At 47.2% G+C, this 24,677-nt stretch overlaps 7 protein-coding genes across 7 annotated transcripts; 3 read left to right on the top strand and 4 right to left on the bottom strand.

Moving 5' to 3' along the window:
• Positions 1 to 526: 526 nt before the first annotated feature.
• Positions 527 to 2,563, top strand: EYB26_006864 (uncharacterized protein; the record flags this gene model as incomplete). The annotated part of the gene is made up of 4 exons (XM_054266137.1): positions 527 to 752; positions 810 to 1,096; positions 1,162 to 1,258; positions 1,323 to 2,563. The coding sequence occupies 4 exons, from the start codon at positions 527 to 529 to the stop codon at positions 2,561 to 2,563; spliced, it is 1,851 nt and encodes a 616-aa protein (XP_054122112.1).
• Positions 2,564 to 3,153: 590 nt separating this feature from the next.
• EYB26_006865 (uncharacterized protein) lies at positions 3,154 to 5,146 on the bottom strand (the record flags this gene model as incomplete). The annotated part of the gene is made up of 4 exons (XM_054266138.1): positions 3,154 to 3,366; positions 3,455 to 3,908; positions 3,982 to 4,768; positions 4,849 to 5,146. The coding sequence occupies 4 exons, from the start codon at positions 5,144 to 5,146 to the stop codon at positions 3,154 to 3,156; spliced, it is 1,752 nt and encodes a 583-aa protein (XP_054122113.1).
• Positions 5,147 to 12,237: 7,091 nt separating this feature from the next.
• Positions 12,238 to 13,695, bottom strand: EYB26_006866 (uncharacterized protein; the record flags this gene model as incomplete). Its single annotated transcript, XM_054266139.1, has 1 exon — positions 12,238 to 12,978. One exon carries the CDS (start codon positions 12,976 to 12,978, stop codon positions 12,238 to 12,240), a length of 741 nt encoding a protein of 246 aa, XP_054122114.1.
• Positions 13,696 to 15,125: 1,430 nt separating this feature from the next.
• EYB26_006867 (uncharacterized protein) lies at positions 15,126 to 16,599 on the bottom strand (the record flags this gene model as incomplete). The annotated part of the gene is made up of 3 exons (XM_054266140.1): positions 15,126 to 15,494; positions 15,565 to 15,871; positions 15,938 to 16,599. 3 exons carry the CDS (start codon positions 16,597 to 16,599, stop codon positions 15,126 to 15,128), a joined length of 1,338 nt encoding a protein of 445 aa, XP_054122115.1.
• A 1,247-nt stretch (positions 16,600 to 17,846) lies between these two features.
• EYB26_006868 (uncharacterized protein) lies at positions 17,847 to 18,814 on the bottom strand (the record flags this gene model as incomplete). Its single annotated transcript, XM_054266141.1, has 5 exons — positions 17,847 to 17,886; positions 17,946 to 18,161; positions 18,218 to 18,279; positions 18,336 to 18,667; positions 18,727 to 18,814. The coding sequence occupies 5 exons, from the start codon at positions 18,812 to 18,814 to the stop codon at positions 17,847 to 17,849; spliced, it is 738 nt and encodes a 245-aa protein (XP_054122116.1).
• An 808-nt stretch (positions 18,815 to 19,622) lies between these two features.
• On the top strand, positions 19,623 to 21,744 carry EYB26_006869 (uncharacterized protein; the record flags this gene model as incomplete). Its single annotated transcript, XM_054266142.1, has 4 exons — positions 19,623 to 19,949; positions 20,024 to 20,297; positions 20,348 to 20,492; positions 20,541 to 21,744. The coding sequence occupies 4 exons, from the start codon at positions 19,623 to 19,625 to the stop codon at positions 21,742 to 21,744; spliced, it is 1,950 nt and encodes a 649-aa protein (XP_054122117.1).
• Positions 21,745 to 22,190: 446 nt separating this feature from the next.
• Positions 22,191 to 24,614, top strand: EYB26_006870 (uncharacterized protein; the record flags this gene model as incomplete). Its single annotated transcript, XM_054266143.1, has 3 exons — positions 22,191 to 22,196; positions 22,276 to 22,386; positions 22,504 to 22,599. The coding sequence occupies 3 exons, from the start codon at positions 22,191 to 22,193 to the stop codon at positions 22,597 to 22,599; spliced, it is 213 nt and encodes a 70-aa protein (XP_054122118.1).
• Positions 24,615 to 24,677: the final 63 nt, after the last annotated feature.

Raw genomic sequence — 24,677 nt, forward strand, 5'->3', positions numbered from 1 at the left:
CGGAGTACATACGTAACTACTACTCCTACGTACGCAAATGACAACATCAAGAGTCTTCATGGAATTGATGAGTCGTCAACACGCGGAGAAAAGCCGGGGAAACGAAAAGACAAGGAGAACCAATCTACCCCGTACGGTATCCATACTACTGCTACATGCAGTCAATCCCGAGAAAGCAAGGGCCCGGAAATTTGACGTTGTACTTTGTAGACCGTATACCCGCTCCAGCAAGGTCAGATGACTATCATCATGCTCCAGCAAATGCCGTCTGGTAGTTTTTAGAGATCTCACTGGTCAACGAAATAGATTAAACCTGATTGACCTAGATTATGCATCTCTAGCCATGATCGTCATAGATAAATAAGGTACCCGGCCGGCCATCGTAGGCCTACTTAAATACGGAGTCTTAGCTCTCATCTTCCCTGTAAAAGTTGCGAATAATCACTCAAGAACTTTGTCGATCATCGTTAACTTGTTTTCGCATTCCTCTTTCCGTTTCCTTGCTTTCGTTTGACAGGCCGACATCATGGCTGTGACAACTGCCTTGGCCGCGTTGAATCTGCTGACCTTGGTGCAGGGAGCAGCGGTACAGTTTGCCCCACGCGCATCAGGATCGCTGGACACATGGTTGGCAAGTGAAACTCCTGTCGCACTTCAAGGAGTGTTGAACAATATCGGCTCCAGTGGTGCCTTCACCGAAGGAGCGGACGCGGGTTCTGTCCTTGCGAGCCCTAGCAAGGCTGACCCAAATTGTACGTTTATATCATTCCGACATCCCACTCAACCTCTCTAATCTTTTTCTTTTGTAGATTTCTACACATGGACTCGAGATTCAGCTTTGACCCTTAAGACTTTGATCGATAACTTCATCGCGGGCACATCTAGCCTAGAATCTACTATCCAAGAGTACATCAATGTTGAAACGATCATCCAAGGAATCTCAAACCCGTCCGGAAGCCTTGCAGATGGTACTGGACTTGGTGAACCAAAGTTCAACGTCAATGGAACTGCATTTACAGGTTCTTGGGGCCGTCCACAGAGAGATGGACCTGCGCTAAGAGCGACTGCAATGATTGCATATGCCAATTATCTCATTGTGAGTGTTGTTGAACCCTGCTAAGGTTACCCGATCCCCAAGTTCCTCTAACCGTAATGGAATAGAATAATGGCCAAACCTCTACCGCAAAAGAGATCATCTGGCCCATTGTCCAGAATGATTTGGCCTATGTCGCCCAGTACTGGAATCAGACCACATTTGGTAAGTCCTCTCGAGTCATTTTCTGATTCTAGCAACGATTTTCAGCGCTGATACACGGAAACAGATCTTTGGGAAGAGACGCAAGGATCATCTTTCTTCACAACAGCAGCCCAACACCGTGCCTTGGTTGAGGGTAGTGCTCTCGCTACATCCCTCGGCCAGTCTTGCGCCAACTGCGTCTCTCAGGCCCCCCAGGTCTTATGTTTCCTTCAATCCTACTGGACAGGCTCCTACATTCTTGCCAATTTCGCCCAAAATGGCCGTACAGGTTTAGACGCCAATTCAATTCTAGGAGTCATTGAAACCTTTGACCCAGCGGCAACCAGCTGTGATGACGCAACTTTCCAGCCTTGCTCCGCGAAAGCCCTCGCTAACCACAAGGCTGTTACGGATTCCTTCCGAAGCGTATACACTCTCAACTCAGGCATCGCTGCTGGCTCTGCTGTTGCTGTTGGAAGATATGCTGAAGATGTATATCAAGGAGGTAACCCATGGTACCTGTCTACTACTGCCGCAGCAGAGCAGTTGTATGATGCCATCTATCAGTGGAACAAGATCGGCTCTATTACCATCACCTCTGTCAGCTTGGGTTTCTTCCGGGATATCTATCCTTCAGCAGCGACGGGCACATACGCCTCTGGCTCATCCACATTTACCGCTATAATCGCGGCCGTGCAGAAGTACGCTGACGGATATATGAGTATCGTTGAAAAATACACACCAGCCGACGGGACACTTGCCGAACAATTCCAGCGTGATACGGGCGCACCACTATCTGCCTCCGCTTTGACATGGTCTTACGCAGCTCTCCTCACGGCAGCTGCCCGCCGCGCCGGTACAGTGCCAGCATCATGGGGCTCTAGCAATGCAAACACCGTTCCAACGACTTGCTCCGGAACCTCCGCAACTGGTAGCTACACATCCGCGACCAACACAGCCTGGCCCACGGCACCCACTAGCAGTGCTAGACCCTCGTGCTCTGCCCCTGCTAAAGTAGCCGTCACATTCCAGGAGGTCGTTACGACCAGTTTCGGACAAAACGTCTATTTGACAGGCAATATCTCCGCGCTCGGTAGCTGGTCCACCACTGCTGGCAAGGCGGTTCTGTTGAGTGCACAGGACTATCGCTCAGCCTATAACCTTTGGTATGTCACACTGAATCTACCCAGTGGCACCGCATTTGAGTACAAGTTCTTCAAGAACGCAAGCGGTACGATCACTTGGGAAAGTGATCCAAATCGGAAGTATATCGTGCCCAGTGATTGTGGTGTGAGCACTGCTTGTATCAATGATAACTGGCAGTAGATGGGAACATAAGCACTGGCGATTTTATTTGAGGAAATGTATATAGGAAGGTGTATATGAATATTTTGTATAACTTCAAAACCTAACCCTAACGAGAGACAAGGGAATCAATTTAACGTACAGTAATTCTTGACTGTATTTAGAAATCTTGCTTTACATAGAAATAGATAGCACTCTGATATACTAGTCCATCTCAACAACGGCCAGGAACAAACAACGCATCACTAAATGGACCTAAGGTCAAATACTATTAGTATAGTCTATATACGGAGAGGTCTTCTGATCATTATGACTACATTCTATTATACTCTCGAAACTTTGGGTCTGGTTGATGAAGAGAAATCGCACAAGAACTGCCATGTTATAACGTGTATAAGCAGTCTGCCTCCATAACTTCAAAAAATTAATGTACAACAAAGTTTCCAGAACTTGTGATAACAGCAACAACATTGGTATATTTGAATAAAGCAGCCCAAAAAATCCACTAAAACAAAAACAAAAAACTCACGCCGCCACCGCCCACCTTCCATTTCACATTAATGCATCAAACCATGTCGTAATTCATACTTATAGATTATAATTAAAACTCATCATGGGAAGAACTGATTAGAAGGCGATGTAGAACCAGGTGAGGTTGGCGGAAAAAAGGAATCCTGAGGATGAGCTTGGTGATTATTGTTTGGACGGATACGAGAGAGGATATTGATGATATCAAGAAGGAACTCCTCGTTATTGATATCGCAACCGGGATAGTTTTGCATTGCGGGATCTGTGTGCATCATGGACACCCTTCGGTCTTGGCCCTGTGTATACGTTGTCAATAAACAATCAAAATCAAAGAGAGAGAGAGAGAGAGAAAAAAGCCGTATATTTGGGGATGGAGTTACTCACATTGATTGATTGTATCGCCGTCGAACCCTGGAATACATCCATAACTACCTTTGCAACCAACACCGGGAAATGAAATGGTAGCAAGGCATCTGCGCTCCTGAACTGAGATAGGTCGCTCATTGAGAGCTTCCATGCCAAAAATTGAAGCCATTGTTGTGTACCAGCAATATCTAGGCTTTGGATCTCGGCAACACTGGCAACAGGAATCGGCTTACTGAAGTGATGGCGACGAGTCATATCTCGTAGGTTGGTTCGGCCTGCAGTCATGCTTGCTATAAAGGTATCATCGCATTCAATGGCTATCCAGTCATATAGCTCTGGTGTGAGCTTCTCAAATATGCTGACGAGGTTATAGAACCCGTATTGCACTATATGATCTTCTGTCGATAGAATGGCGGGCTTTCGAATGGAGTTTCGAAGCATGATTGGCCTCGCCTGTTGAAGGGCGTATGCTCTATGATTGGGAATGTTAGTCGAATGGATGTACTTGAGACACGTTTATATAGAAAATGTCCTGCAGGACTCACCTTTCAGTGACAAACAATAACCAAAATACCCTCCTTCGCTCCTCGGCCTCCTCTTCCCCAAACGTAGAATAAGTAGCTTCTCGATGCAATCCAAGCGTCAGGGCCAAAGACGTAGCTTGACTAAGATAAAACCAAGCCTGATCTTGACGGTCTAGATTGCCGTAGGCGGCAAATAGAAAAAAGGAGGTAAGTAGTGATTCGATCGTAACTTGCTCGCAGATGTTGACGCATTCGTTTCTTGCACTGATTGCTTCAGTCAAAATCTCTATTCCAGATAGAGCTAGTGAAGAATCATAATATGAAGATGAAGATGATGGGTCAATCATGGCGTCTAATTGAAGCTGGACATGAGTTGCAGCACAGAGGGCGGTTAGGAATGCATATCGCTGTATGGTAAGTTGTTCGGGATGTTGACTGTCGTTGAGGATCTGCTCGGGATTGACTACCGGTATGATCGGATACAGGTACTTCAAGTAGACATTTATATGTGCCAATATTACCATAGCAGACAGACGTCCGGATTGTGTCCGTGACTGGGGTTGGGGCTGTGGTTGAGGCTGTTGTTGGGGTTGTGCTTGGGGTTGTGGTTGTGGCTGTGGTTGTGGTTGTGGTTGATTTGACATTAATGGGGATTGAGATGGTGGTTGTGATAGCATGGCAGTTTGGTGATAGCCACTACTAGTATTCGGCAGCTCATATTGTGAGTCGACAGATTCCGGTGAGGAATAACTTTCATATGTCTGCTTTATATTGATATTCCATGGTACTGGAGCGGACCAGCCTTCCACTATCGACATTTCCTTGAAAGTCAGCCAGCAACTCATAGGGCCCAGGTAAGAAGCAGACGTTTTCAGGGTTTATACTCACGTGGGACCATCAACTCAGATTGACTTGCTTGATCAGTAATACTTTGAGGAGGAGTCGGATATTGCGATACTAATGTCTGCAGAGGTGCAAGGGGATACAATGTACGGAACTTGGGCCCCTTTCTCTGCAAGACATCGTAGTATGAGCAGGACAACAACAGCCGTTGGCACTTATCACATGGCTGAGCACGATTGCATTTGATCTTGCGTCGTCGACAGTTGTCACAGGCCTGCTTTGAAGCCTTTTGAGGAGGTGGAGAGGAAGATGCACCACTTCTGGGTTCGAATATGGAAGCCATGGTTAGGATGATAGACAGTTTTCTCAGATTCACTTATCGCCAATATCGAAGAAATTTGTTTTTTTGGTCGTTTGACATCGTACTGCCCTAGCCGTACTTTGGTGATCAATTATATTAGGTGCCGTACGATCATTAGCTTGAATATAGATGGGCTGAGTGAACTGGATTTTCGACTTCTTTTATTTGACTTCCTTCAAGTGGATACTCTGTAACTATACCATATTACATACACGATCGGTCAAATCGACTAAGCACCTTTTAAGAATAATTCCAACAGATATGGATGGTGACGTTGGACTTGATTTCAACCATGCCTAGTCCTCCTCCCCTCGCACGTATTGACAAATGGGTTAACTTGGGGGGGGGGGGGGGGGAAAGACCGGGGAAAATACTTAGGCCTAGTATGGACGACTAAAACCTCCGCATAAGCTAGAGTATATTTCGGGAGCCACTTTTACTAAACTAACAGCGTTTTAGTCGGAAAGATTTCGCTTGAAAGATTCCAGGTTGAAGGGCTGAGTTTGACTGACGGTGAAGGAATAAACGGGAGGCGAATGGAGCCCTGTTAGTACTGTACATACGTAGCAAGGCCGAAGCAGACTACGCTAGTTTGTAGCCTGGGGGTGGATCATTCTACGCCCCTTTGGGTTCTCGGTGTACCTGAATTTACACCTCAAAGACATGTTGTGTTTTCAATCAGGCAAGTCAAAGCCCTAAGGTACATGTGCCGATAATAGGCAGGGGTTGATGTGTATGGCTCCCAAGGCCGAGTGTGAATGATTGACTCTACTCCGCAAAAACCGTAATCAATTTTCACCAACAATACACATACGACCGACAGACTAATTAAATCTACGGAATAGGGACGGGGCTCCGTCGCATGACTTTACCGGGTTTTTCATAGGTCGAAGGAAGATACGGAGTACGGACTAGTACCAATGCGAGCACATAAAGAATGGATGAACTGTAACTATTTCACCAATCCTGAAACAAGACGCTTTAATTGTTCCGGGAGATGTTCAAGTGCTTACGGAGTAAGTAACTAACATGACTGACGCTGACCTTGAGACATATTCTTGGGTGGGATTGAGTGATGCATGATTACCCATTGATTTCGAGTTCTGAAATGTCGCTCTATACGGACGATCGTGATTATGCATCTCGCTACCCTTGCACCAAAGCACTGAATGAGCCTATCCCAACTTGATTCTTGATTTTTTTTTTTTTTTTTAGATTTCTAAATGCAGTCAGTTCCCCGCGCATTAATAACTCTAACTCCATACGATACGATACGACCGAAAATCGGAAATCGGATTCGCTGTTCAGCCCTTTCCCTTCCAACCTTCTCGGTCATGTCACTTGTTTTGAACATCAGCTTAACTGATCCCGGCTTGGCCGGAGCGATAAATTCCACAATAGTGAAAGTCTAACTTATGATCTTCCTGGGCTAATACTCCGTAGCTCAATTAATATCCTTACAGCCAACGAGCGAGAGGGATAGCTGCAGGAACGACCGCCGCTAACATCGCCGGTGGCCTGACCGGCAGATGGAGAGCGCAAATATGGGGTACAATACCTAACAAGGCAGTCGCTAGAAAAGAAAAAGAAAAGGGACAGGAAGACGATGCCGAAGAATCGTTGACCGAGAGAACCCGAGTCATCATCGCGGTGCATAACTTCCACATTCCCAACACGTAGGTAGTCACAACAATCACGCCCACGAAATCCCCCATCGGAATCGATGTAACTACCATTTGTCATTTAAGGGAAAACTACAATGATGTGGATGAATATTACCATTCAACATTTTCTAGCGCCTTGACATTTGGGGGGGTGGTGCATGATGATGACGAGTTCAGCCTCTCTATATCCAAGGAGGGTGCCCGAATCGCTTCACAACTCAAATCCTTCGTAACTCTAAGTTGTGTCCCTTGACTATTTTTGCAACCTGAAACAGCTAACATGTACTACTCGGCAATTCTGGTTGACTCCTGTCGATTATGAAAATACGTCCGTAGTTCCAAGGTTCTACTATCTAAACAGTCGGCAAAATCTTAGAGCGTCGGCAATCTATGACTGAGGCGCATGGGTACCCATTTAGAAGTATATTACGAGCATTAATGCGAAAAAAAAAACCTGTAATGCTTACAGAGGAGTACGTAGTAAGCACCAACCTCCATTGAAACCACGATGAGCGATTTTTTGGCCTAAACAAATAGCATCACACAGCGATAGATAGATAACACGAGATAGTACTCGGTCCTCTGTACTCCGCACTTACTGTCTAGGGCTTGGCCGGAGATATATGTAGTGAGATATTCACTTCGCAGGGCCAATTCTTGAAAAGAGCCAACCAACAGAGGAAGAAGTAATCGAGCTAGGCTTGTTGAGTTGGGGAAGACGAAGAAAATAACGCACTCGCCACAATCCATGTATCAATCCTTCACTCAGAGACCGCAATAGTTGCAGTACTCTGTAAGAATCCATGGAGATGAGCACCGTGCGCGGGCCTGCCAGACACACTAATGCATGGCATTCACCAGAATCGTCCTTGACATCGTTTCTTGCACGTGAAAGTGCGTATCCTTTTTCCAATTCCAAAATCAAATGTCTCCTTGGCATATGCTGAAGAGGGGTTAGTGGGCATAGCAGACTGGCGCTAGGGCTAAAGTTGGCTGTCTGTTCAGTGTTAAGTCACTTCACTTCTTAAGTGAGCATTGATCGATCTGATTGACTTAATACACAGTAAGTTAAGGGCTGCTCATGCGCCTGGACAGATCTAGTTACTACGTACGTACTCGTACTAGACTTGTAGTAACTAGCGTATGGAATATACCCCAGCATAAGCATGTGAAATTGGGAGGCATGCTGAGCGCTCATGCTCAAAAGACTGTCCGTACGTACCGTAATTACACAATCTTGACTTTACCAGTCGTTGAGCTAATCAACTCTGTACTCCATAGACTCGCGAGGAAAGCAATATGATTAGACTACTTTTAGTTGTTTTTTATGGAACCATCGAAAAAGTCCGGGGAAGGAAAAAAGCCAGATCCAAAGCCAAATCCCAACAAGAACATTCCAGAATATTGTTGGCACATCACTCAACAAATACGGAGGAGTCAGATTCAGGAGGTCAGAACGGTCAGATTCCACGGACCGAGAACTCGTAGGAAGGACGAAGAGGATTAATCCTTCAGCCGGGGGCCCTTTGGCAGACCTTGTTAACAAAAATCGGCAACATCTGCCGATGGTGGGGTTGATGACTTGGTGATGATTTGTTGTCCCAAGGTTGCATTCCCTATGTCTTTTTTGGAGCCAATGGAAACTAGTATGATTTTGACGCTTTTCAAAACCTTCGTAAATTGCGTAGACTTGGAGCTCCTCGCACCAAGCACTACAAACGTTAGACGGTTAACTAGTCAGTACTAGCCGCTTGCTTCCTAGCCAAATGGACACTTGAGTGGATACTTGAACGCTAACGATCAATAGTCAGAGCCGTTAGTAACTTAGTTAAGTACTAAGAGTAAGTTAAGTAGCCCGGTCGAGTTAACTAGCTAGTTAACACATCTTGTTTCGAGACCTGCTGGACGGCGGCGGCGGCGTGCTTGACAAACGTTGCCAACTCCGGCCCTTATCAAAATGCAACCCGGTGAGTACCGAGCTTCCCTGTGATGCCGGTAGCTCGGCTCGTGTTTGATAACCTACCGATTGTATCGTTTTTCAATTAAACTCGGTGAGCTGGATACGAATTCGCCTTACGAGTCAGTACGTATGGGGACGGGATCAACAACGCTTCAATCACGCCAGTGGAGTCTGGAGTGAAACACACAATACGTACGTACTAAGATGAGTCAACCATGACTGTACGTACTTATCAAGTTGCGGAGAAAAGGACTCTCCATTTTTGGGTTCTAAGCTTTTTTGCGCTGTACTATGTAGTGGTAATCCTGAATCGAAGGTTCGAAACTGTTCAGAACTCCAGGTAGCCACATGACCGTGTTGTACCCACAGAATGGCTGGTCATTCACATCACATCTCTACAGAGTATATACTACGTATATAACTAACTACCACGGGGGCCGGTTCCATGGGGTGGTCAGACTCTATCAAATGCGGCAAGTTTCTGGAATAATCAATCTGTTGCCTCGAGGCGGTTAAGGTTTGACAAAATCGCGGTGGGAGTGTGCTGCTCTTTACTGAATCAGTGAATGTTAATTTACTTGTAGAAGCTGGAGGCAATTAAGGTTTTTAAGGCCGGCCAAGTTCTCATATCTACGAGACTACAAGTAAGGGGAAAGAGGGGTTAAGGTTTTTAATCAAGGGAACTCGCCGATTCTGATGGAGATCCCGAAAAGCATCACTTGCCAGAAGGTTTGCCAGAAGGTTTGCCAGAAGGTTTGCCAGAAGGTTTTGCCAGAAGCCCTCCATGTCGCATGTCGAATCGACCTGAGGCAATCCCCCTCAGACCACCACCCCATTTTTCCTGATCCGGTTTACACTTCCCAGGTGCACGATCATGCCACAATGAAGAAGCCTCGCACAAAGTTCGAAGGAATGATCTTGGAAGAATCTTCCCGATTAAGTTTTAGGGCCGCTACCTCTACTCTGTAAGTTCAACGAGTACGTAGTTATTGAGTCTAAGCATCGCTTTGTAAATTTCCGTGCTTCTATTTGATTGAACGGTGACGAGCCTCCAATTGCTATTGGCTTCTGATTGCCGTGAGTGTCATGGCTGATATAATGGTTCTTGTTGGCAGGGGATAGTTATCTCAATGCGAGCGAGTGTGACTGCATACCTCCTTTATGAGGGATAGGTATCATCCAATAAGATCGAGAGCAGCTATATGGCCTTCGGATTAACCGGTAATTCGATTGTACTCTAGCAAATGCCTAGGCAGCACTCTGAGGATCAGATATCAAAATCAAATTTACCGGACCAATTTTACTGCGAAAGGCCAAGCAATTCATCAATGCTTTTGCATACTTTCCCATATATTGCTCAGCCCCTATGAGCGCACGACATGGTTGATTCTACTTTTTTCACTACCATAAAGTTTCCCCCCCCCCCCCCCAACGGACAAGGTTGGCAGGGTAATTGGCATCGACGCTCAAAACCTTACTCAATTCATAAGCGGGGAGATGTGTATGTTGATCTGGAATATTCTCTTCTTCGATTGAATTTCCTAATGAAGGTTGAGGACGTAGTGACGCTGTACTATAGGAATTTAAATCTGGTGACGGCGTCACAAAGACAATATCCTGCACGGATCCTGTTGATGTTGTAAGCACTGATGACCCTAATGAGATGAGAGACATGTCGGACAGCTTGGTCTTCAAGGAATATCTGAAGGAAGAAAGCAAACACAATATAGACAAGAAAAGATATTCGAAACTCACCCAAAGCCGAATAATCAGTCGATCACTGCCCGCGACGGGATAGCGGTGAGGATTTCTGACCTCGTTCCATATCCACAAGGCCCCAGTAGTAATCCTGGATCATTGGGGTGAGCATCGTCAAGAGGCATGCTTTCCTACATCGTGAGCACATTACTGTTTTCTAGCAGATCCGCAATCTGAGAATAACAATATGAGCTGCCCGTCATGATAGGGGTATGTGGAAGATATACTCCAAGGATTGCAGACTAATGTGACCCCTATGAATAAGTCATCCTCTCATTTCCGGCATCCATGCTTCTCAACGATTCGGAGGGAGTAATAGCATCGACACCCTCAGTCGCAGAACGGTGCAGAGCGGTTCTTTCACTGGCGCTCTTCTTTTTCTCTGCTGGACGGCTGGCCATTGCAGGAGAGTTCTCATGACTCTTAGGAGTCCAGTCATCGAGAAAATCCCTTGACCCATGAATGCCACTATCAAGGATTCCAGCTGATCATCTTTATCTTGAATAACCTTCAAACTAGCCTTGTCTCTACTACGATGAACTCGAGGTTAACGACCCGTCCAAACTGACTCCAGTTGCCGGGCTACTTTTCATAGCCCCTTATCACCTCTACAACCACAAACCTCATTGCCTACTGCCACGACAACGACCGACCCATCACCAGCCGCTACAACCCCCTCCCCTCCACCCCCTCGGAACACCTCGTCTTCGTCAACATTATCGGGCCTCTCAGCCGGCGTCGGCGTCGCAGCAGTCTCCGCCCCTTCTTCTTCTTCCTGCGAAGACGTAACTCCAAAACAACAACCAGATAGATCAACAAGCCCTTTCAGGCAGAAAGTCAGGACCAGTCGGCGACTACGACTACAGGAATGCATATGCAGCAAAAGCCGCCGCCGTCGTGGAGGAACTGAGTCTGTTTGGTGGCGTGCACGGGATGGCATCGAATGTAGAAGCTATGAGATATAAATTGACGGATGTGTAGTCACCTGCGTTTGGGAGGAAGGGGGGATTAGATGCATTGGAGGTGATGGAAATCTGAAAAGGGAAGTGATTTGTTTGAGGGTTCTGGATACTTGAGAGCAAGCGAGCGATGTGTGATTTTCTGTAGATATTGCCGAATATATATAAAATGCACATTGTAAGTAAGGTACTGTCTGGAACGGCTTCTTGTTGATGGATTCGCTGTGTTTGTTATAAAGGCGAGCGTTCATAATTAGAAGATAGAAGGCCGACAATGGAATGTGTTCAAGAGAAAAGAAACCCCTTTTGAATTTTATATCTAAATCAGCGACACTATTGTGTAGCTCAGACGAGCCTCAACACCCCAACACATGAAAACAAAAAAAGTATATACAATAATACAATGGAACTCAAGCCAAACCCCAATCCCTAATAAAAGCAAGCCAGAACTCAACTAGTCCAAATCAGTATAATAGCAGATATTGAGAATGAAACGTATCAGATGCTTGTTGTAATGGATTAGAGTCAATTGTCTTGTAGAAGAACTTCAATAGTCATGCTATGGTCGTCGGCCCTTTATTAATGGATGAAATAATAGCAGAACGCAAAATGATGTGCAAACTTAATCCACGGTTTCCTGTCTATAGATAGATGGTCGTAATGATAATGATGGTTATTATAATGTGGCGATATGGTGGTATAGCAAACTGGGTGGGAAGATGAACGAGCTGATTAGTTCAACCGCCAAACAAGTTCCAAGACTTCGTCGCCTCCCTCAACACGGCGAATATAGAATTGTCGAACCTGTCCTCCCTCAACAATCACATCCGCAAGTCGAAGCGAAATCTTATCTTCTTCCTTTGATCGCAGAGGACCCAATGTACGCACAAAGGACTCGTCAGTTGAGCCGTTGAGGTCGTCCCATGTCTTTTCCATGGCGAATGCACCGTAGTCGTCTGTGACACTTGCTCCATGGTGAATGACGGAGTATCCGTTGGTTAGAAGCCATCCATCAGCGAATCTCCATTGGCGAAGTATACAGTTGGTGCCGCACACGTCGCGGACAGCAGTCATTTTCACGACATCAGCCTCGAACCATGACTTCCAGTGATGAAGAGAGACTGGAACAGAGCGTGCAGCCTCGAACCATCCTGAGGCGTCGGTCATCAAATCTAGCTGGTTGAGACCAGTCTCTATTTCGAGCTTCGTGCGGGTGTACTGATAGACACAGTGAGCAATCTTTCCATCTCCGTGATCGGTACCGGCGTCACATTCGCCCCAGATCCGACCGAGTTCATCCATAAGGGGACGAGAAAAGAACATTCCGGCTCCTCCATAGGCGAAGATACCAAACATCGATAGCTGACTATCACTCTCGGTCACGGTACCAATATAGTGCGGCTTCGTGACGTCGTATTTGTCTAGCATCTGCAATAGTCGAGACATGGACAAGAAGAACGTGTCATCGTCCATGATGCAAAACCATTTCGTCTCGGGACGAGCGTTGTCAGCCAAAAGCTTCACCAACAACGAATACCGATTTTCGTAATCGACATCAGACTCGAAAAGCTCGATGTTCAAACCAAGGCTCTTGGCTTTGCGCTGCGCTTTTCTCTGATCTGCGCCAGGCTCAATAAAGACCAAGAATCGTGTGTTTGTATATCCTGCCCAAACTGAGAATGCATCCATCGAATCCATCAATCTCTCCATATTCGTGGAAATCGCAAAGTCGATATGTGAGGCATCCCTGAACGGTAGCGAAGGCGGGACTCGTACAGTGATTGGTTCCGAGCAGTTGACGGTAGTCTGCACATCGGAAGACAAAGTTGTAGGCGCTGTGTCGAAAAGGTTCACATCCATCTTGGTCGTGATCGGGATCTCCTCCTTGTCGGTAATAACGGCATAAATTTCACGCCGGGTATATTTGACATCTCCGCTCAATCCATATCTCTCCACGACGCCGGTATCAACATTGCAAGTTCCCGCACCGGTTGTGAACGAGGAGGGGCGTTTGGTGGTTGCGGTCTGTTCGTGATCGTAACTGGAGGGGTAGAACTGTACTCGGCTTCTGGAAAAGTTATAAGAAAAGAAGAAAAATGCAGCTGCTATAGTCGCTACTAATACTAATCGGATTCTTTTCCTTTGTCGAGTGGCTGGGCCCGCGAAGAAGGCGTCCTTTGCGAGGGCCATGATGTCCGACTGTCGCCGTGTCGCCAGTTCGTGGAATTATTTGGTTGTCTTGATGGTCGGAAGGAGATAGTGTTCTCAACACGGTGTCAAATCAATCCGTCGTCGAATTGGGTCTATGGATGTCCAAGGAATTGTTTGTAAAGCGAAATCGAATTTTCTGAGCACAGCCTACTCCTGGACTCAGCTCCTGGACTCTGCCCCTGAGACGCGGTGGTTGAAAACGAGTGTCGGCGGATCACAGAGCCGCTTAGGAGAAACACATCCAGCGAGCGACAATATGATTCAGGATGATTGTTTCTCGACGGGAGAATTATAGGTAGACCGACGATGCGAGTGCAGACGAAGAGGAGAAAGAAGTTCAGGAGATCGTGCAGTGTCTCAGAGTTGATGATGAAAAAGATGGAGCACGGATAACAGACTGACAGGAAAGGGAAGGCGGCTGAATACGGGCACTAGGTCCGATCAGTGGCCAATCACGTGCTGGCTCCCTCCACCCTTCCTGTCTCGGAGTCTCGACTCTTACTCTGTATACTGCGTGTATGAGCGTGAAGACTCAGACTATTTCTGGATACTACGCGCATCTCCAGGTGTCCATCAGTCACGTTTGATGTATGGTCGATTGTGTCACCCTCTCACCGGAAATGAGGACAGCTGGCTTGAGCATGGCCGAACCCCAGTGGAGAGCGATCTACATGCGCTGTGGAAATACATGTGGATCGCAGCTTATGACAGTCCATCATTCGCCCCAAGACATACACGAGTGCGTACGCATGTTGATCTGTTCCACATTGCTTGGCCCTGCTTACTAGCCTCCCGTGGGCTGTATCAAGATCGTCCGCGAATCGTACACTGCGTACCTCTTAGAGGCCTAATACCTAGGATCCAGGGATGGACAGACTTTGTCCTCCTATATGACAGTCCCCCAGTGATAACTTCTTCACTTGTAGAAGCTCATCCAAGTATGGAATACACTGTGCGACGGACGGCTTATCGAACTACCCGTTCGATCGTTATTTGATGATGATTATTGATAAAAACCAGTTTTATCAACCTCCTACGTCTCGCAAAGTCTCAGATTTTGACCGAGCAACAACGTTGAAATCAAATATATGGGAAAGATACACGTTTATCAGAAGTTCTCCATATGATGTAGGAGTGTTGCCGGTCAGTACAGAGAAAACTGTAATATGATATCAAACCAGAACGTTTGTCATCTGCTGTTTCATGTTTGGATGTCTCACTCACCTAGAGCTTGACGATCTTACACTACACTTGCCGAACCTGGGTTCGATATTTCATCCGAGGAAGTTGATAAATTTCATTTCTCATTCGTTGTATATATACATTAAATAATCTTCATAATATTTGACACAGTTCGGTAATTCGAACATCTTTAGCAATATCAATATCAACCATTACCTCCAGACGATCTAATAAGTATCGTTGGAAATATAGTTCACATTGGGGGCGAACTTCATTTCCACCGCACCAATATCAAAGACACTGACAACATTCTTCTGGAAGGTATCTCCCAAGATATACAAATCCTGCGAAGGATCATCACCGCCATCCTCAATACCGGAGATGCACGTATTATCACCCACATACAGAATCATGTCCAAGGGGTTGACGATGAATTCCTTGCCGCCAATGGTGATGGAGTGCGCGGGGGCTGTAGCCTTACAGTCAACAACGTAGGCACCTTGGGTAGCGTTGTAAACAGCTGGAGGAGAGAAAGCCGCGTTGACTGCGTTGGCCATGCTGGTTGGGTAGTAGTTGAGGGTTGTGCCGGAGTCGACCTGTATCAATAGTTTAGTTTTTTTTTTTTTGTCATCGTATCGTTCATTAGGGCTGTTGGGGGTGACATACAATGTACCTAGCACCCGATACGCTGGAAAGAGCCTTTCCATTCAAGTTGATGTTATCAACTTCAATGGTGTAAAAGTCGTAGCCTTTAGAGTATCCAGAAATGGAGGTGACAAGAATAGGGGTAGTGGCAAAAGTCTCGTCAAAGTCGATAGGGGGTAGACCTCCAAGGGTGAGGTATCCGGATGGGCCAGAAACATCGCGAAGAATAGCAAGACTGAAGTACGAGTCGACCAATCCTTCCTTGTACATGGTAGTGAAGAGAGGGTTGTAAACCTTTTGTGTGCCGTTGGAGGAGAAGGCGCTCGTTCTGGTGTGGCGATGATTCAATGTTAATGCATGTCAACCTCGATAGATGAAGGGAGGCGGTACTCACAGAGCAGGATAAGCAAAACCAGCGAGGCCTGAGGTGGTGCCATCACCGTACCAACCAGCATAGTTAGCCAGCGCAATAGTCTGGTGCTCGACTTTAATACCAGCCATGGTGACAGCCTCGGTGCCCATTATACCGGTCAGGAACTCGCCGTCACCATATCCAATTTTGAACCTTTCATTCTTGTTTGTCTTAAACGTCTTTTCGACTTTGTAGGGAGTTCCGAAATTACAGTACGATTCGGACTCATTCTTCTTAGTTGAAACATCCACACATTTGAACCCAGATTCGACGACCCAGGTGTCACTCGAGCCAGTATCGAGGATGACTTCAAAAGTCTGCGTACCAATCTTAATCTCAGTCGCAAATTCCTGGCCCTCAAGCAGAGAAATCAACCCCGTAGAGGCATTGGCTGTAGGGGTAGTCAAGCCCTTGAGATTAGCGGCGCTGTGTCTGGCGCTTCCACCAGTCACTTTTTTCAACTGAACGTAGTTGGGTGACTTGGAGAGGCTGCTTGATTCAGCAAAGGCGGTTGGCTTCCAGGTAGTTGAATCGAGGCTTCTTCTGTTCCGGTGAGATTTATTTGACTTGATGGGGGTGGCATCTGCTCCGAGAGAGAGGAGGAGCATGGCCGTAGCCACGGAAGAACCAGAGATGAAACGCATTGTGAAGAAATTTCCTGGTTAGGTAATTACCTACAACCTTTACAATGCTTTTCGTTGATCAGATAGTTACGAGACTCCTGTCGATCTGGGGACCTCGGGAGTTTTCCCAAGGTTATATAGCTTATAGATCGTATCAGCAACGGAAATTGACTTGTAGGTCAAAGCAATCTATTCTACCCCAATAAAGCCTGGGCAGGACACTATCAAGCTAAATACTACATTCTCCAAATATAAAGGTATGATTTTTGAAGCTACGAGACGCCACTTTACTCTAGCGCTATCAGTGATGGATGGCGGGACGGAGCATTTACTCCATGTGTTAGTCGAATTCATCTCATTTTGCCAGAAACAAAACGCATGAAAAGATGCAACTATGTACTACAGAGTAGTCGGAACTTTTTTGGTGGTAACTTTATTTTCAACGACTAGCCAGGAACAAATTTCTTCACCTGCCAATTAGGGAAAGGGCCGTGTCAGCCACAAGATAGCAGCGTAGTAGAATTAAAGTACCCCATTCACTCGGCTAGCTTAAGCCCGCTGTTGGATCTACCACGTAGTAGAGGCAGCTGATTGGTATTTTGTTTTTATTATTATTTTGGATATTAGTACTATTACTCTGTAATTGGATATGGAATACGGAGTAATTAATGACTATACTGAAGATAGAGATACGTACATGGGAATTCTCATTCTTGTCTACCTTGGTAGCTGTGGTATTCCATGCACATTTAGCTAGTATCTAGGAATAAGATACACCTCGATGATAGATGTCAACCATATTGTACTACGGAGTATTCAATTCTGTATTAGCAAATATAATCGATACCCCCACATGTGAGATTTCTAGTACTATGCAGCATCTGTTCGCTGATTTGTAACCCGGTTTCTTGTAGACAATCGATAACCTTGGAATGCCCTTTTCAATTTCAGGATTTATATAACCGTCAGGTGGTCCAATATCAATCCCAGGACCTCGATCCGCAATCGAGAAAATCCGAGAAGATCGAGGCTTTCTCTTTCAAGGTCTTTGCCTCTTCTTGCTCTCCTCTTGCTCTCCTCTTGCTGTGAGCAATGAGTTTCTGGACTTTAGGAGTTCTATATGGGTCCCCTAATAGATCAAGATCGACGAAATCTTCATTATGATATCATATGATAATATCGAGTTCCAGTGCGATGTTTTGATTCTATGTATAAACCACAGCCGCATAGACAACTCATTGATAGTCAACAAATAATTAAAATAATATCTACAGGTACTTGGAGTAAAAGTCTCCAATTTCTTTGTATCTACAATCAAATGTCAGCAGACCTTTACATAACTATTCCATGCAGAATACGGTGCTTACCCTCGGTAATACTCCTTCTTATTCTCGGGATCCTCAAGATTAGCTCGTGCACCCATCCAGCCGTGGTGCATGGTAGCATAAGTATCAACATAAGAGCCGAGGGTGCTCTTGTCAAAGGCGGCCTTGTATTCGGCGGTAACGTCTGTAGACTCCTCCTTGGAGGCGAGGACGACGTGAGGGATGACTGCGTTTTTGGCATCGGCTCCGTCGTACAATCTAAACCCCGTCAGGTACGGTACTGAATCGTTTGATGTTTGACTTATGAAACTCACCCAGGATGAACTTGGCCGGAGACAGCGAAATCACTTCCTTCCGTCGAATTGAGGATGGCGATCTAATATGCCATTAGCATCGGGGTTGTCCTCCGTCAATCTGAGATCAAATGTTTACCTTCCCACCCCAGCACACCCCCAAAATGCCCCATTTCTCAATACTGGGATACTTGCCCTTGGCCACAGCCAACCAAGCCTTCACCTTGGGCAAAACCAACGGCGGCGCAGCAGTGTCCTTGAAGAACCCCTCAAAAGCAATTCTCTTCTCCTCGGTGTCTGGCGGAAGCCATGAATGGAGAGCATATTCATTCTCCAACACATCCGGAACGAACGTCACTGCGCCGGTTTGTGCGGCTAGTAGGTCTGCTCCCTGGAGGGTTTGGGGGTAGAAGCCGAAGATGTCGTAGATTACAACGAGGCCGGTTTTGGAGGATGTGTTTCCGGCAACGTCTTGGATTTTCCAGTAAGTACCTATTTGGAGCTCTTCCGGCAACTGTCTGGATACTTACAGGTATCAAGATTGGCAATCTTTACTACGGGGACCTTTTGGTTTGTCCCGATAGGGGTACGGGTGCAACAACTCTCGGCAGTCGACATGATGTATATATGTGTGTATTGTGTATGTACAGATTTTTGCACTCGCGACAATGGTTTGATGCAATAAGCAAAAATTAAACCAGGATGAAGATCCATTGAACGGGTTTTATACATGTATCCATCGCCCAATACCCTAAGCCCCGCTATCATAACAAAAAAAGCAGGACGGCCTATCCAAAATTGCCTATCACGGCATTACCCCTCGGCCGCGTTCTTCATGACTCCCGGGATATTTATCTGCTTGGAGCCAATGAGAGAGTGTAGATTGGTAGGTCCACTGGTAGTTGATGCCCTGGATCGGCCCGGGACCGGTCAGTTTGTATTTGTTCTTTCAGATCCCATTCGTAGTCAAGACTTGAGGGAATTAACTTAAATGGCAAATATGATATCAAGCGCGGCCAAGAGTAATGAATGAGTTGGGAGGAAACTAAATTGATTGGACATCTGGAAAGGCATTTGATGAGTTTTGGCGGGACATCAGGGCAGGCACCAAGGCACCAACGGTATTTCTACGGGAGGGTATACAGACCACTACCGTAGGGCAAGACTCTCCCGGAAAGGAAAGTTGATTCCGCACAAGCAAGATAGACAGCTTTGAAGGAACGAACGTCCTCTTGCTCTGGTTGGTTAGCTCTTCCAATCGCGGTCAACCACCTCGAAATTCCGAGATTCCGTTTAATTTGACAATTACCAGAAGATCCAATAATGGAATGAAGCAATCGCCGTCCCATTACCGTTGACCTACCATATCACCACCCCGCCAATTTCTCCGAATACTTTCCGTCTACAACAGAAGGTGCAGTTCAAAATGACTGCCACAGTCCAGTCCCTGCGCACCCTGCTGCAACACTCCACAATTGAAGACCACGACGAAATCCTCAAAGCTAGCAATGAAGTTTTGAAAAAATCCAAAACCGATATCCAAGCCCAACATTCCAAGGTTGTGGCATTGATCAAACTCGATCGCTACGACGATACATTGCGTGTTTTCGAAGATGCGGGAGATGCGCTGAAGGAGAAAGCCGCAGTGGAATATGCTTATGCGCTGTATAAATGTGGGCGCTTAAGAGAGGCTGCGGAGGTTGCTGCGAAATCTGCCGGCGGCCGGGGTGCGAAGCACGTGGAGGCTCAAGCTGTATGTTTTCCTACTCTGTAGATGGATTATTACTTCTTTGAGAGGATCGAGGCTAACGTGTTGATCTTGTGCAGAGCTACCGTGCCGAGAACTTTGCCAACGCCGCGACAATATACGAAAGCCTGTTGGGAGAGGAGGAAGAACTAGGAAATGAGTACAACGATTTGCGTATCAACACCTGGGCTACAGATGCGCAAAGATTATGGCAGAGAGAAGGCGATCTGTCCCGAACGAGGAAACCTGCTCGGGAGGATCTAGAATCATTCGAGACGTCCTACAATGCGGCTTGTGCAAGTCTGGCGAGGGGTGATCTCAAGCAAGGCGAGATATTGTTGAAGAGAGCAAAAGGTTCGTTAGTAATCGATGAGTAGGAGCAGACAGTGCGCTAACTTGGACAGAACTTTGCAAGACATCCGAGGATCTGTCGCCCGAGGAGAAAGAGAGCGAACTACTGCCTATTACGATTCAGCAACTTTACACGCTTGTCAGCCAAGGCAGAGTAGAAGATGCCGAAGAAATTGTGAAAGAGATTTCTCTTGATAAGTAAGTATAGCATCCCTCTGGTTCATTGCTTTTGCTCATATCGTTTAGCATTGCAGAGAAGTCGACCACGAGAATCGCCCAGAACAACATCCTCATCACACAAAACTCGACTATCAATCCTTATATACTACACAAGCAATTTCACAACGCACCGGAGCCCGAAGGCAGCGATACGTTTTTCAAGTTTCAGTCGGATGCTCTCGAAGCAAATTCTCATGCTCTAGACCTACAAGTCCAGAAATACGATGGCGTCATCCGGTCGACCACCAAGGCACTAGCACAGCGCCCTTATCCATCAACAGAGCCCCACGATAATCTGTTGTCGATTTACAATGCTGCAGCTCGAGTGCGCGGTGAAACCCATCCAAAGGCTATTCAGGATCTACGTTCGTTGCTCGACCGACGGCCCAAGGATATCGGCCTAGTCCTCACTATCGTTCAACTATATGCTGGGGTTGGGAACACTACATCCGCCATCAATGTCTTGGAAAGCAGTCTACGGGCACTTGAAGAGTCGATTTCCGAAAGCGATCAAGCTGTGCGCTACAACCCCGGATTGATCAGTGTGTTGATTGCGCTGTACCAGTGCGAAGGTCGCAAGTCCCATATCAAGGCGGAACTTGGCAAAGCAGCATCCTTCTGGCGTCAACAGAGCAGTCCACAACAACCCTCGTCCCTTTTGCGGGCAGCCGCCGCTTCACTACTCCATTCCTCAGATCCTGCTGATCTAGCCATTTCTCAGGAACTGTTTAGCACTCTCCGGCAAAAGAATCCGGCGGACAAGTTTGCGCTCGCAGGTTATGTAGCATCATACGCCACTAGTGATATAGGAAAAGTCCAAAAGGAACTCAACATACTGCCGAGGTCTCAAGATCTCGTATCCGACATTGACATCACGGCCTTGGAAAACGCCGGCGTACCTCAATCACAGGCAAGCCTTGCAGCCAACGCCGCAGTCATCGCAGGCGCCCGCAAGAGAGCGGCAACCAAGGAACAACAAAACGCTCGTGCCAAGAAGCGAATCCGCAAGTCGAGACTACCCAAGGACTATGACGCGAGCAAGAAGCCTGATCCAGAGAGATGGCTACCGCTGCGTGACCGGTCTTCGTATCGACCAAAGGGCAGGAAGGGCAAGCAAAGAGCGGCGGATCGGACGCAGGGAGGAATTGTCAACGAGAAGGTTGAAGCAGAGAAGCCAAAGGCTGCGACTGCGGGTACTACGTCGGCGAAGAAGAAGAAGGGCAAGCGATGATTTACAGTGTTCTGTATATCGTACGTACGTAATACCTATGGACACAAGACAATACAGAGTGGTACCTTCTCAAAATGATCCACGATAACGTAGTAAACACAGCCACGTACCACCCAGCCAGAACCGTACTAGCGCTGTAATTAATACCCCTCCCTGGTGACGGGATAGGTACCGCAGAACCGCAGAACCACAGTACCCCTCCAGGAGAGCCACAGCTTACGGTACCTAAGTTAGCTAGTTAATTGGTTGTATGTTGTCATGTCATCATGTAAACAACAGTCATTAACTACCTAGTTAACTAATCATCTAGTATTTCATTTCAGCTGGGTCGAACACTGCCTTCTTCTTATTCTTCTTCTTCTCCTTCTTCGCTCGCTTGTAACTCACGCTTCCTTCTTGTTGCTTTGCTCTTCTCGTCATTGCATCATCAATTGATTGAATAAACCATGGGGGTGAGTGTTGCCTTCGATGCTTCATGCACGGCATGTAAACAGAGTGACACGATACTAACACCATCGTGCCATGGAACAGTTCGCATCCAAAATCGCAGCCAGTCAAAGCGGCGGAGGGGTCTACTCTGGAGCTCCTCCAGCTGGCTATACCGGCGGCCCTCCCCCAGCCCAAGGCGGCGCGCCTCAATATGTATGTAGTATTTGCGTACACTTCTTATCTGGTCATCGTCAAGGCTGCGTTCTTATCTTATATCGTATATACCGTGACAAACGAATGAATGCCTAACTGATGCCTATCGATATACAGCAGCCAGGCCAACAGCAGTACCAGGCATATCAACCCTCTCAGCCACAAGGAGGACAGCAGACCCCGGTAGGTCCATATTTATTTTCTTCGTATTAATCGCTCACTCATAAGACATCCGTCCTCCTTCCTCGTTCGTCACCAAGCCTTTTTCCCCAGCGCACCCCTCTTTTCTTCTTTCTGTCCATCGCACTTTTCCTTCCAACCACACTTGCTTATTCATTTTCATTATCTCCTTCATCCGTTGTTTTCATTTTATTTTTTTATCGTTTCTTCTTTCGTCTTCTTTCGTCTTCTTCTTTCTTCACTTCTTCTTCACAATGTCCCGCCCGTACGGACAATACCCAGGCCAACAGGCTCCCTACCCTACGTCATCCCCGCAACCACCGTATCCCGCATACAGTGCTGCTCCTCCATCTCAACAACAGCCTCCTTCTTCTCTCGCCCCAGGATACCCTCCCCAGCAATCACAATATAATCAGCCGCCACAGCAGGGTGGTTATTCAAGACCTCCTGCGCCTCTGCCGCAATACGGTGGTGGTGCCCCGCAGCAGCAGTCATATGGTCAACCCCCTCAAGGCTTGGGACAACAATCTTATGCACCTAGTTACAGCAATGCCGGCGTTCGTTTATCCATGTTTCCATCGCTTTGTTCATTATGTTATATATTCGTATAACCTTTCGCTGGAATGAAAACTGACGTTGCAACTAATAGGGCTCCTACGGCGCGTATCCTCCCCAAGGACATCAACAAGGACCTCCAGGACAATATGGCGCCCCCCCTCCAGGCGGCGCTCCCTACGGTGGAGGCTATGGTGGTGCCCCTGCTCCCTCCGGTCCCGGTCGTCATGCCACACCTCAGGAGCTTTCAGCATACCGAAACCTTTTGATTGCAACTATCCAAGAGCGACAGCTTCAGTCATTTTACCCACCCGATAAACTAGAGAATGTCGTTCGAGGCCTCGAGAATGCGCCGGATCGCATTCAGCAGCTCATGCGCGAATGGAATGTCGGCCAGGAAGTCGCCATGGATGTCATCAAACTATCCTTGTTCGATACTGTGCTCTACGTCGACGATAGTGGCTCTATTCAGTTCGAGGAAGACGGCAGCCGGTTGACTCAGCTGAGACAAATTCTGGGTCTCATCTCTACCGCCGCATCCAAATTCGACCAAGACGGAGTTTCCATTCGATTCATGAACTCCGACGAACGAGGCGACCATATTCGTAGCCGTGAAGACGCCGAAGCTCTTGTGTCGCGTGTCCGTTTCTCCGGTCTTACTCCCATGGGCACCAGCCTGAAGAACAAGGTCCTGGATCCCTTGGTTGCTGGTCCCGCTCGATCTGGCCGTCTTGAGAAGCCTGTGCTCGTCATCACAATCACTGACGGGCAGCCCGCTGGTGAGCCTCACGGTGCCGTCAAGGATGCCATTCGTTCGGTTACCGACGAGTTGGCTCGTACTCGCTATGGCCGTGGCGGTGTCAGCTTCCAGTTCGCCCAGGTCGGCACGGATTTGCATGCACGACAATTCTTGGCTAAGCTTGATGAGGACCCTATTCTTGGTGGATTGATTGATTGCACTTCTAGTAAGTTTGACCACACCGAATGTGGATGACGGCACTAACGGGGCCCAGGCTTTGAGGTCGAGCAAGATGAAATGGCACGAGCCAACCCTCCTGTTAATCTTACACGAGAGCTCTGGGTATGTCTATTCTGCCAATATTTTAACAAGATTAGGGTACTAATTTGTCGTCTAGGTCGCCAAAGTCATGCTTGGGGCCATTGACGCTTCTTACGACACTAAGGACGAAAAATCACAAGCCCCTCCCCCTCCAGCCGGAGGTCAGTACGGCGGTTACGGTCAGGCACCAGCATACGGTCAGCCTCAGGGCGGTTATCCACCACAACAAGGTTACGGTGGCCAGCAAGGCTACGCCCACCCCCCACCACAGCAGGGCTATGGCCAGCCTCCTCAGCAACAAGGATACGCCCAACCTCCCCAGCAGCAGTATGGAGGATACAGCTCTCCTCCACCCGGTCAGGGCGGACCATATGGCCAGCCTGGTTACCCGCCTCAACAGGGATATGGAGCGCCCCCTCCTCGTCGTTACTAGATGGCATAACCCCTGCTTTATGAAATTGCGAGCTTTGAAAGGTTTTAGGAGCATGAATTGAGA

Source organism: Talaromyces marneffei, chromosome 5, assembly GCF_009556855.1.
Source record: "Talaromyces marneffei chromosome 5, complete sequence".
Lineage (NCBI taxonomy): Eukaryota > Fungi > Ascomycota > Eurotiomycetes > Eurotiales > Trichocomaceae > Talaromyces > Talaromyces marneffei.